The sequence below is a fragment of the Narcine bancroftii genome, chromosome 11 (assembly GCF_036971445.1).
Source record: "Narcine bancroftii isolate sNarBan1 chromosome 11, sNarBan1.hap1, whole genome shotgun sequence".
Lineage (NCBI taxonomy): Eukaryota > Metazoa > Chordata > Chondrichthyes > Torpediniformes > Narcinidae > Narcine > Narcine bancroftii.
The window spans coordinates 68,894,086-68,907,063 of record NC_091479.1 but is presented as its reverse complement, the minus strand read 5'-3'; the positions used below and the strand labels follow the sequence as shown (position 1 = coordinate 68,907,063).

The 12,978-nt window shown below is 46.1% G+C and overlaps 1 protein-coding gene across 4 annotated transcripts in view; it reads right to left on the bottom strand.

Annotated features, from left to right (window-relative positions):
• The window catches only part of LOC138745848 (protein-methionine sulfoxide oxidase mical3a-like), a 176,120-nt gene that overhangs the window by 126,893 nt on the left and 36,249 nt on the right, over positions 1-12,978 (bottom strand). The window contains exons 13-19 of one of the 4 annotated variants that reach the window (XM_069903247.1): positions 11,602-11,711; positions 9,170-9,211; positions 6,927-6,965; positions 4,054-4,098; positions 2,715-2,759; positions 1,824-1,868; positions 519-563 (exon numbers count right to left, since the gene is read on the bottom strand). In XM_069903247.1, the coding sequence (XP_069759348.1) occupies positions 519-563; positions 1,824-1,868; positions 2,715-2,759; positions 4,054-4,098; positions 6,927-6,965; positions 9,170-9,211; positions 11,602-11,711 (371 nt within the window). Of the gene's footprint in view, positions 1-518; positions 564-1,823; positions 1,869-2,714; positions 2,760-4,053; positions 4,099-6,705; positions 6,758-6,926; positions 6,966-8,905; positions 9,089-9,169; positions 9,212-11,601; positions 11,712-12,978 lie in introns of those variants that run through there. The other 3 variants (XM_069903250.1, XM_069903249.1, XM_069903248.1) reach the window with 3 other exon arrangements.

Genomic DNA, 12,978 nt, shown 5'->3' with positions numbered 1-12,978 from the left:
TGTGAGCAAGGTCAGGGGTACACAGGGTGAGTGGTGTGGATGACTCTATCTGAGTGAACTGACTTGTCTCATCGACTATGTCTTACATTATTCAAAAATATAAAAGCATAAATGCAAATTCATCAACAATCAGACTGGATTTCTGATGTCAATCCAGTAACCACAGGATCTGAGGAATGCTCTCTACACTGGGTGAAAGAGTGTAGACTGACATCATCCTTTATATAGGCAGGGTCAATCAGGTCAGGGCCAGGAGGGGCAGGAGGCATTCTGTACAAAGGGTAGGTGGGATATGGCTTCTTTTGACAAGGTCAAAGGTTTCAGCAGTCAACGTCAAATTATACAATGAGATGTTTCAGAGGTCAACCAATAAATATGGTCAGTACTGTTCAGGGTTTCTTTCATTTCAATTAGTGAGAAATTGCAGGAGTCACTTTGTGTACTGGGTGAGTGCAGTTGAAGTCACCCTGCACACAGGATCGGGATCACAGTATACGATTCTATCTGAACTAACTCACTTGTTTCTCTGCTGGCCTGGTCACTGACTCACGTCCTCCACTGTCCTTTAATATAGAAACACAGAAACGTCCATTAACAACACGACATAAATACCGTAACCACTGGGGAATGCTCCTTACACTGGGCGCAAGGAGTGTAGAGATTAAAGGAATATCATCGTCAGTGGAGACAGGGTCACTGAATAAAGAAAGGGTTACTGAGGTCAGAGCTCAGTCTATTCATAAGGTAGTAGGTCAGGGAACACAATACATGGGTTAGGGGTTAACCTGGAGACAGGATCAGGACTTAGATCAGCAGAAATGCTGGGAGGAACTTCGCCAAATTTGATAAATGCAAGATGCATTTTGGGGAGGATAAATGAGGATAGAATGTGCATGGTAAATGGGAGGATCCGACAGAGCATTGAAGAACAAAGGATCCTGGGGTTCAGGTACTCCCCAAATTATGACCTTTGAGACTTGCGCCCATCCACACATACGACCAAAATTCCACTCCCCCACCCCCAATGATGACCAAGTGGACCCATTTCTTTCTTCTGCCAAGAATGCTGCTCTGTTCTCCAGGCAGCGACTGTTCCACGACAACCGCTTGCAGCCGCAGATATGTTTCTGAAGCTTGGCCCCCAAGCACAGTATGCCCCTGACAATTTCCACCTCCTGCCCTCCCCTTCCCTCCTCCTATCCACCTCTCTCCACTCACTCCTGCTGCATGCAATCTGCAAGTGCAAACCAAACCAAACTTCTGGTGATATTGCTCAGGCTGGCGCTCACTTCCACTGAAGCATGGTCGTCCTTTGATGGGTTTGGCCAGCGAGCCTGATTCCTCCCTCCGCTCCAATAACAAAATCTGCAACTTCACCTCCAGGAACTGCCATGCTGAAAGAGCGCTGGCACTTGGACCTAATTCAGAGGTCACTATGTGCTGTGTGAGGAGGTGGGGAATACAGTCTCACTGCTTTTAAGAAGCATACAGATAAGGAACTGAATCACCAATATGGAGAAGGTATGGACCTCTTGCCATTGGGTGGTGTTAGGCAATGTGATGGGCCAAAGAGCACGCTTCTATGTTACACAACTTCGACGTATGCAGTGACCAGTGGAGTCAAGGGTCACTCTGCACACAGTGGCTAGAAGGGTCAGGGGCGACTGTGTAACACAGTAGCCAGTACACTCAGCCAGTGGGACCAGGGGTCACATTGTACAGAGTCAGGAGTTACACCGTACACAGGGTTAGTGAGGTCAGGGGTTGCAGTGTTCAATGTCAGTGGGATCCTGCTACTCTCTTTGTGCTGGCTACTGACTCACATGTTTCCCTGCAAACTTCAGAACGTTGACACGTCTAGCAACATCCTGAAATAGAAATAGACAGGATCAGAGTTTGCCATGCTGATCTGCAACTGGTGTTTACGTAGGGGATATTGAGACCGGGCATTGAATCTACCTGTGGGATCCCAGCCTGAGTTTGGAAGGGATACCTATGGAATGCACTTTAACTCTGTAAACAGGATGAGCTCAGTCAGCGCAACTGTGTACACGTGAGGTCGGGTGGGGGGGGGGGGGTGGTGGGGGGCGGTGACTGAGCACTCGTGAGGTCAGGGGTTACAATGTAGACAATGTGAGCAAGATCAGGGGTATACAGGGTGAGTGGTGTGGATGATTCTCTCTATCTGAGTGAACTGACTTGTTTCTCTGCCAGCCACTGATGCATGTCTTACACTACCCAAAAATACAAAACCACAGGCATATCCAACAACAATCTGAGACTAACTTCCCGATGCCAATCCAGTAACCACAGGACCTGGGAACGCTCTTTACACTGGGTGAAGGAATGTAGACTGACATCATCCTTTATACAGGGTCAGTGGAGTCTGGGCCAGGAAGATCTTTTGTCACTGTATTCATAGGGGCAGGGGCATTCTGTACACAGGGTAGGTGTAGTATGGCATGGCTTCAGTGCACAAGATCAAAGGGTTCAGCAGGCAAGGTGAAGTTGTACACTGAGATGTTTCAGAGGTCAACCAATAAATATGGTCAGTGCTGTTCAGGGTCCTCTCTGTAGTGATCCTCAATAATGAGAATTGACGGATCACTATGTTCACTGGGTGAATGCAGTCTAAGTCACCCTGCACACAGGGTCAGGTGACATATACACAGTGTGAGAGGGGTTGATGATTCTTTCTATCTGAACTAACTCACTTGTTTCTCTGCCGGCCTGGTCACTGACTCACGTCCTCCACTGTCCTTTAATATAGAAACACAGAAACAGATCGATCAACAATCTGAGGGTAGGTTCCCAATGTAAATCCAGTGACCATGGGACGAGGGAACACTCCCTTCAGTGGGCATAAGGAGTACAGATATCAACCTAATATTCTTTATACAGGGTCAGTGGGAACAAGTGTCACTCTGTATATAGAGAAAGGAAACAGCAGTCACTCTATACCCTGGATGCACAGGGATAGGATTTTTCAGTACCCAGAACTAGTGAGGTCAGGGCTCAGTCCAAAGAACATCATTCATGTCAGAAGTCTCTCTACACCCAGGGTCAGGAATCACACTGTACACAGGCTCAGTGGATCATTGTACATGGTCAGGAATCACACTGTACACAGGCTCAGTGGATCATTGTACATGGTCAGGAATCACACTGTACACAGGCTCAGTGGATCATTGTACATGGTCAGGAATCACTCTGTACACAGGCTCAGTGGATCATTGTACATGGTCAGGAATCACTCTGTACACAGGCTCAGTGGATCATTGTACATGGTCAGGAATCACTCTGTACACAGGCTCAGTGGATCATTGTACATGGTCAGGAATCACTCTGTACACAGGCTCAGTGGATCATTGTACATGGTCAGGAATCACACTGTACACAGGCTCAGTGGATCATTGTACATGGTCAGGAATCACACTGTACACAGGCTCAGTGGATCATTGTATATGGTCAGGAATCACACTGTACACAGGCTCAGTGGATCATTGTACATGGTCAGGAATCACACTGTACACAGGCTCAGTGGATCATTGTACATGGTCAGGAATCACACTGTACACAGGCTCAGTGGATCATTGTACATGGTCAGGAATCACTCTGTACACAGGCTCAGTGGATCATTGTACATGGTCAGGAATCACTCTGTACACAGGCTCAGTGGATCATTGTACATGGTCAGGAATCACTCTGTACACAGGCCCAGTGGATCATTGTACATGGTCAGGAATCACTCTGTACACAGGCTCAGTGGATCATTGTACATGGTCAATGAGGTCAGGAATCACTTTGTACATACGGTCATTGGGTCTGTACATGGTGAGGTCAGGTGTTCATATGGCAATCAGTAAATAGGATCAGTGGGGGCGGGGTCACTTCTCATCTTGTACTACAGAACCAATAGGATCAGGGTCACTCTGTACACAGGGCCAATGAGGTCACGGGTTATTCTGTACACAAAGTCAATGGGGTCAAGGATCACACTGTACAATGGGATCAGTGGGATCCTGCTACTCTTTGTGCTGGATACTGACTCACTTGTTTCCCTGCAAACTTTATAATTGTGGCACGTGTAGCAACATCCTGAAATAGAAACGGACAGGATTACATCCCAGAGATCAGAGTTCTCCATGATAATCTGCAGCTGATCTCTACACAGGGGAAATGGGACTAAATGATGGGGGCACAGCAGTGAGGGGACTGGTACCTGTATTTGGATAGGATTCGCTCAGAATGCCTTTGGGGGGGGGGGGGGGGGGTTGAGTCAGAAGTCAGAGTCAGTGGGGTCAGGGTTCACTCTGTACACAGGATAATTAGTATCAGGGCCACCCAATAAGTAGTCAGTGGGGAATGCTCTCTCTCTTCTCTCTCTCTCTCTCTCTCTCTCTCTCTATCAAGAATCAGGGGTCAGGGTAAATAGAGTCACAGGTCATTCAGTACACAGGGGCAGTGGTGTCTGGGTCATTCAATACACTGGCCAGTGAGGTCAAGGATTACCATGTTCATAGGTGCAGAGTTCATTCTGTACACAGTAGTAAGACTTCTGAGGACAGTGGTAAAGAATTCAGCATATGCTGAGATGGGTCAGAGGCCATCCAATATAGAGTGGCCCCTATCCCCACTGGCCATCCCTCTCTCTCGACTCAGAGTGAGGTTTCACAGGGATCTCTGTGTATAGGATGAGTGCAGTCACAAGTGCACATGGTTGGGGGGGGGGGCATCAGAGGTTATTTTGTACACAGGATCAGAGGTCAGTCACCATGTACAGAGCCAGGTGAACACAGGTTACTCTGTACATGGTGAGTGCAATGTGATAGAGTATTTAGAGGTGGTTTGGGAGGAATTGTTAGAGCAGCTTCCACACACACACATTTTAAAACACAGAATATTTGCAGGACTTTTGCAGAATGCATTTTGCAGAAGGCAACAAAGTATTGACAGCAGCTTGCCTGGGAAAGCATGTGATCTTTGCAGGCAGCAGAGAAGAGTTTTGCTCTCAGAGAGGGAGGGTGTGAAACAGAGAGGGAGGAGATGGAAATCAGTTCAAGAAGGATAAGCTGGCAAACTTTGGAAGGCTGCCTGGTCGAAGGAGAAGACTGGTGGTGTGAAAGGTGACCTGAAAGAAAGAGGATCATCTGGAGAACCCTGAAGGGGGCAAGTTTTGTCAGCAAGACTGATTGAGAAGGAATCAGTTGTGGATGTCCTGGAAAAGGAATCTCTCTCTGAATACCAACAAGAACCCACCTGAGTGGTAGCCATTTGCCTATTAAGCACTAAAGACTGGTGAACTTTGTTCATGCTAACTTCTGTGCACTGTACAAGAATTGCCTGCAACCAGTGAGATTGGACTGTGATCCAAAGAGCTTTTCTAATCTTAAATATACATTACACACACCTGTCCTTAGTGTTGGGGGGGGGGGGAATTTAGGTTAAGTAAGTAGGTTAAGTAATAAGTTAAAGTTTAATTTTGTTTTCTTGTTCAAATATAATTAAAAACTACTTTTGTCTAAGTGACCTTGTGTTGTGGTGAATATCTAATGCTGCTGGTTTTTGGGGTCATAGATCATCCTGTACACAGAAGTAGACGGGGTAGAGACTCTACCCTGAGTCAGAGGTTACTCTGTATATAGGGTCAGGGGTCACAGTGTACAGTGTGAGTGGGGTTGACGCTTCTTTCTATCCAAACTAATTCTCTAGTTTTTTTAAGAGTAGGGCCCATGTACGTGGAAATGAGATATCAAGGTAAGGGTACACAGGGTGGATGGGGTTGAGGTGAGTGGACAGCGTGCAGGTGGAGTCAGTGTACATGGGATGAGTTATGAAGGGTTAGTGCACTCAAGAGTGAAATACGAAAGTCTGCAGATGCTGTGATTGTAGTCAAAACAGAGATGCTGGAGGAGCTCAGCCAGTCTCACGGCATAGGAGGCAAGTTGTATAAGTAATGTTTCGGGCCTAAGCTCTTCTTCAAGGCATAAGCAAAAAATAGGATGGCGTCTGAATTGAAGACTGGGGAGAGAAAGGGGAAAAACTTGGAGGGGGAAAGAGTCCAGATCAACAGTCAAAAGGTGTTAATTAAATATGATTAAGAGGTAGGGTGAGAGTTGTTCTTGGCTCTGAGAAAGGAGATGGAAAAAGGAAGAGAGGGACAGAATGAAAGGAAAGGAGACAGGGGATGAAGATGAGGATTGGGGTGGGGGGTGAGGTTTAACAGAAACTGGAGAAGTCGATGTTAATGCCATCCAATTGAAGAGTGCCCAGACGGAAGATGAGAGGCTGCTTCTCCAGTTTGTGGGTGGTTGGCATCTAGGTCATTGGGACATACTCTCCAGCCGGAATTAACGGCAGGGGTCACGAAGGCTCCAATCACCCACACAGGGAAAACCCAGGGTGGTCCACACTACATCAAGGGAAAACCTGCGTATTTGAAAAGGAGAAGTTGCCAGTGTACACAGAATGAGTGGGGCCAGGGTGGGTGTCAGTATGTAAGTATACACAGGTGGTGGGATCAGAATCAGTGGGGGCAGAGATCACAATGTACATCAGTGCAGATGTCAGGGGCTACTCTGTTCATAGGCTCAGCACTCATTCTGTACAACTGTGTCAATGGGTTCAGATGTTACACAGTATCTGTCAATTCAGGGGTCAGGGATCACTTTACAATGGGTTAGTGACATTAGGGATACACTGTACCTGACAATAACAGGGGTCGGAGTCACTCTATTCACAGTTGGTCACAAAATACCTGTCAGTATAAAGGTTCAGGTTCAGAGGGTTTAGGGGTTACACTATATCAGTTAGTACAGGAGTCAGTGGTCTACATGGAGTAGGTAGGAACAGGCCCATAGGGCCAAGGTAATCACTCTTGGACAATGAGATAAAAGCTTCCTCCATTACACGAGGGATAAACTCACAGCTCTCTCAGGTTGCATCATGACGCGACTAAAAAATCCCTGTAATTGGACAGAAATAGAAACAAATCATTCACCCAATCACACTGTAGTGGCAGCGCTGGCGCTGGTGCCGACACACATGGAGCGGAGATACAGCACTTCGTGGGGTCCAGCCACTCAGTCGACTGCTGTTGGCTCCACACGGGCTTTGAATGGCCCGTTGGAGATCTGACTGTGGTTTTAGTTGAAATTCCACGAATGTGGGTCTGCACCTGTTAATCGGATGCAGCCACAAGGGGCTGAATACTCTGGGGAAGTAGAGGACTGGAACAGGGCTCCAGAGGGTGGAAAGATCCCCCCACCCCAGTCTGAGAATGGAAAGATCAACCCCCCATCTGAGGAGAAGCAGAGGAGATGACCCATGGGATGGTGACCACGGCAGTGGACCACTGAGGGGCTCTGAGGCTGAGGGACCAGTGCATGCGGTCGGCTGCTGGCGACTCGAGATGAGGAACCCACGGAAGCTGTGGTGCTGGAGACTGCTGTAGGGAGACTCGTGCTGGGCTGTGGACTGCTGGAAACTGGCTGGAGGGATACCAGGTATCAGATCTAGGATGCAAGGGGATGTCAACTGTTCCAAAGGTTCAGCTCGGGAGCTTGGGTTGCTGATGGTTTGGACTAGACTCTGTGTGGCTTCAGGGGCTGTGGAAGCTCTGGAGGCGAATCTATGGACACTCAATGACTGGCCCCACTCAATGGGGTCAGGGGACTCATTTTTGCTTCTCTTTCTATTCGCAAGTCTGACTGTAAGAAATGTTAGACACACTTTGGTAATTTCTGCTGGTGGTGAATCTGTCTGCCTTACAGCAGGCAAAAGGAACTTCATGTAATAGAACACTTTTATTGCTATGATAAATTGAATCTTGATCTTGACAAACCATTTGACACAAGTGGAGGTTCAGGGCAAAAGACTCTGGAAGATCACAAAAGTTGAATAAAAGGAAAGAGAGGCAGGGCATTTCCCAGGATAATAGGTACACAGGGCTGTGGAAGTCAACGATCATTCTAAACACAGGGTCAGTGTCATTCTGTACATTTTATTAGTGGAGTCAGTGGGGGCACTGTACAGACAGGGTCAATGGAGTGAGGGGTCACATTATACTCAGAGATTGGTGTTGGGGATCACTCCATACACTGGGTCAGGGTCACTCCATATATGGGCTAGTGGGACTGGAGGTCAGTGGGGTCAGGATCAGTGGGGCTGGCAATTCTCTCCAACTGAACTAACTCTAGTTTCTCTGCCGGCCTGGTCACTTACTCACTTTCTACAGTAACTAAAATATACAAACATAGAAACAGATCCATCAACAATTTGATGGGGATTCCTGAGTCAGGAAATGTGCAATGAATGGGAGGCCTAGTCCCACAGGTGGAGATGCTGAGCTCAAACCTGACCTCGGGTAATGTCACTGTGGAGCTTCCACACTAGCCTGTGACTGTGTGAGTTTCCTGGATGCTTCGGTTTCTTCCCACTCCCAAAGGTAAGTCATTTATAAATTTGTTAATTGGTCACTGTAAATTGCCCCTCAACATACGTAAGTGAAGGGTTAGAATATGGGGGGAGGGGGGATTGATAAAATGTGGGGAGATTAAAACAGGAATAGTGTTGGATTCTTCTTTGGCTTGGCTTCGCAGACGAAGATTTATGGAGGGGTAATGTCCACGTCAGCTGCAGGCTCGTTTGTGGCTGACAAGTCCGATGCGGGACAGGCAGACACGGTTGCAGCGGTTGCAAGGGAAAATTGGCTGGTTGGGGTTGGGTGTTGGGTTTTTCCTCCTTTGTCTTATGTCAGTGAGGTGGGCTCTGCGGTCTTCTTCAAAGGAGATTGCTGCCCGCCGAACTGTGAGGCGCCAAGATGCACGGTTTGAGGCGATATCAGCCCACTGGCGGTGGTCAATGTGTTGGATTAGTGTTTAAAAAAGGCACCTGGTAATCAGAATGGAGTTGATGAGCCAAAGGGCCTGTTTATCTTTGACTGTAAACTCTGGAAGACATTAACCCGACATCATCATCCTTTATTCTTTATTCACGATCAGTGGGCTCGGTGAAGTCAAAGTACACAGGGTCACTCTGGAGACAGGTGTCACCCTTTGCACAGGGTGGGTGGGATCAGGGGGTCATTCTACACATAGGATAGATGGGATCAGGGATCACTGAACACAGTATGAATATGGTTGACAATTCTCTGTCTGAACTAACTCACTTGTTTCTCTGCTGGTCTCACTGGTTCATGTCTTACAGTAACCTAAAATATACAAATATGGAAAATCATCAGTTATCGAGAAGAAATGTGCCGATCCTGTGATTAGTGAACAATTCTGAACATGATGGGGTGGGGCTAGTGCACACAAGAGAACACAATTGGAAGCAGATACCACTGAAAATGGTGGGGAGTGAATGAGTAGACACTGGAGAACCCCATCAGGAGAAGCTTAATGGACACCTGTGAACAATATCAGGTGGACACTAGTAAACACTGTTTGAAGTGTACACCATTCTAAAGTGGGGTGTGAATGAGTGAACACCAGAGAACAGTGTCAGGAGTGGTTTACTGAACACTAGTGAGAATTGATGGACGATATGGAAAAATCCCCTCAAAATTGATCAGCAAACTCCAAGACCTGGGAGTTAGCAGCCCACTGTGTCATTGGAACATGGATTTTCTCACCTCCAGACCACAATCAAAGAAGATTAGTAAGAAATTCTCCTCCACAATCTCCATCAGTACCGGAGTACCACAAGGCTGATTTACTCACTTTACACCAGTGGTTTTCAAACCTCCCCCTAAACTCATATTCCACCTTAAGTAATCCCATTGCCCTAAGTGCTCTGTGATTAGTTAGGGATACTTAAATTAATATGTGAGTGGAAAGAAAAAGTATGAAAACCACTGTTTTAATCGTCCCTAATGGACTTGTTATGTGCAGGGTTTCAGGACTCCAAAGGAAATTGACCAATGATAATTTTTCTCAAGCAAAATATTTCAGTAACAATTAGATCTAAAGCTGTGATTCGCAACCTTCCCTTCCCACTCGCATATCACCTCAAGATATCTCTTGCTAATCACAGAGCACTTATAGCATAGGTATTGCTTAAGGTGGTATGTGAGCTTAGGGGGGGCAGTTTGGAAAATCACTGCTTTATTCCTACGACAATAACTCCATCTACAAATTTGCCGATGATACCACAGTCATGGGTTATACAAAGGAAGGGGATGAATCAGCAAACAGGATGAAGATTGAAAACTTGGCTGAATGATTTTCTAACAACTACCTTGCACTCAATGTCACCAAAATTAAGGCGCTGATTGTTAACTTCAGGAAAGGAAAGCCAATCAGAGGTGGAGAGGGTGAACAAATGTGGGTTCTTTGAAGTCTCTATTATCTCGCAGGATCTTTCCTGGTCCCAACACACCAATGGCATCATGAAGAAAACACATCAGCCCCTCTACTTCCTCAGGAGTTTGCGGAGGTTTGGTATGACACCAGAAACCCTAGCAAATTTCTACAGAGGTGGGGTGAAAAGTGTGCTGACCGGCTGCATCACGGTCTGGTATGAGAACACCAATACCCCTGAGCGTAAAGCCCTCCAAAAGTAGTGGACAGAGCCCAGGACATTACAGGCAAAACTCTCCCCATTTTTGAGTACATCTACAGGAACGCTGCCATCGGAGGGCAGCAACAATCGTCAAGGATCCACACCACTCAGCACACACTCTGTTCTCGCTGCTGCCATCAGGAAAGAGGTATCGGTGCCACAAGACTCACAGTACCAGGTTCAGGAACAGCTGCTACCCCTTCACCATCATACTCCACAATGACAAACTCAGACACTCATTTAAGAACTCTTACTTGTGCACTTTATTGATTTTCTTTTGTTCTCTCTGTATTGCAATTTGTTTACATTTGCTACCTGTTTACAATTATTTTATTTGTTTACATGTTTACAGTTTATTTTTTGCACTACAAATTAATGGTAATTCTGCCGCACCCACAGGAGAAAGGAATCTCAGGGTTGTATGTGATGTCATGCATGTACTCTGACAATAAATTTGAAATCTGAGTGGACACTTTTGAACTATCAACAGAGTACTATTGGATACTAATGAGAAATATCATTATTGAACAAGTGGACACCATTGAACACAATTCAATAGTGGACACTAGTGAGAAATGTTAGCAGTGAACAAGTGGACACTAGTGAACAATGCCAGGAATGAATGAATCAACACTTCTGAACACTTAGGATTGAACAATAGAGAATGCTGAGAATGGACTAATGCTCACGAGTGAAAACTGTTGGGCACTAGTTTACATCGTGAAGATCAGTGGCAAGAGGCACTAGTTTACCCAGATTGTAATCAAAAAACAATGGAGGCTCATGAGTGTTAGCCAGGAGCACAGAACGCATAGGATACGCCAACTCACTGGGCCAGTTGCCCAGTTTGGCTCACACTTATCATTGCTAACCAGTCTTTGCAGGCTCCTGTGCACAGGTGACGTGAATTGTACAATCCACAGCACTTATTCACACACCTGCAATTTTACCCATTTGTTTCATCCCCTAGAGAGGTGATACTGCCAGCAAGGATGAGCAAATGACACCCCACCCTCACCCTTCTCCCCATCAGCTCACCTTTGGTCCCCGTTTGCGTGTGATGTTCTGTCCCAGCCTGGTGAGGAAGGAGATGGGTGATTTTGTGGCAGCCGCAAGGTTGGACTTGTCGTGAAATCCCAACAGATATTCTGTTAAGGAGAAACAGAAGTCTATTCACCTACCTGAGGCTATAAACACAGAATGAGTCACCACAGTTGACCATAAGCTCGCATTTATGAACAGAGTTTCCCATTTGATCCATTTCACTTGAACAAGCTCCAAACCAGAGCCATATCCTTCAATATTTTGTGTGAACAGAATTTTAAAGCAGAAATTGATAGCTTCAACAGCGTTCCATTCACTGAACTTCAGGAAGGATGGGGCAGCTATAGAGTGTGAAGAAGAGATTCACCAGGGTGTGGCCTGACCACAAGAAACTACAGAGAGTTAGGAATGTGGCTCATTTCATCAGCAAAGACCCAACTCCCCTCCATCAACTCTATCTATACCTCTCACTGGTTTGGAAAAGACTCATCCCACCTCACCCCCTGCCCTCGGGAAGAAGATTTATGAGATCACACACCACCAAGATGTTTTTTTTAAAACTGCTGTTATCAGACTTCTGAATAAACCTCAAAATAGTAAAATTATTATACCTTTGCTCAGTCCCAATTGATGTTTCTCTGTAACTCTACACTTCTGAACTATGAATGGGACTTCTAGTTGGACTTGTTCGCCATGATCCGATAAATGGCGGTGCTGGCTCGACGGGCCAATTGGCCTACTCCAGCACCTATTGTCTATAAAGCAAATTCTATCACTCCAGCTTGATACATGTAACAATAAACCTGAACTTGAATGAAGAACTGCAATTATTCTGACAGATTGGGTAGATTGGGTTTATTTTCATTGGAAACAAGGGGTTTATTTGAGGGGTAACTACAAAATTACGATGGACACCAACAAGACAGTCAGAAGTTTTTTTTTGGGACATAGAATCTAGGTTTAAGGTGCAATGGGAGATCTCACAGGATAAGAGGTTGGTGAATATCCAGAATAAGCTGCCGAGCAGATTGTTCAGATGGATACAGCTGCAACATTAAAAAAAATGCACTTGGATAGCAAGGGAGTGCAGGGATACATGCTTAGTGGACTAATAGGATGAGTCTAGATTGACCTTATAGTCGGCATGCATGAGGTGGGCTAAAGGCTGCTGTTTCTTTGCTGCACTGTTCTATGATCCTATAACAGGCTCTTGTGGAAGCATGTTACAACCCTACTATTGTCCACAAGGGGAAGGTGACAGTCTTGTATTTCTAAGGCCTGGCTCCAAGGCAATGTGCCTTGGTGTTATATTCCCCATGCCTCAGCATTAGTTTCCCTCTGCCTCCTCCATCAGATCTCTTTAACTTCCTG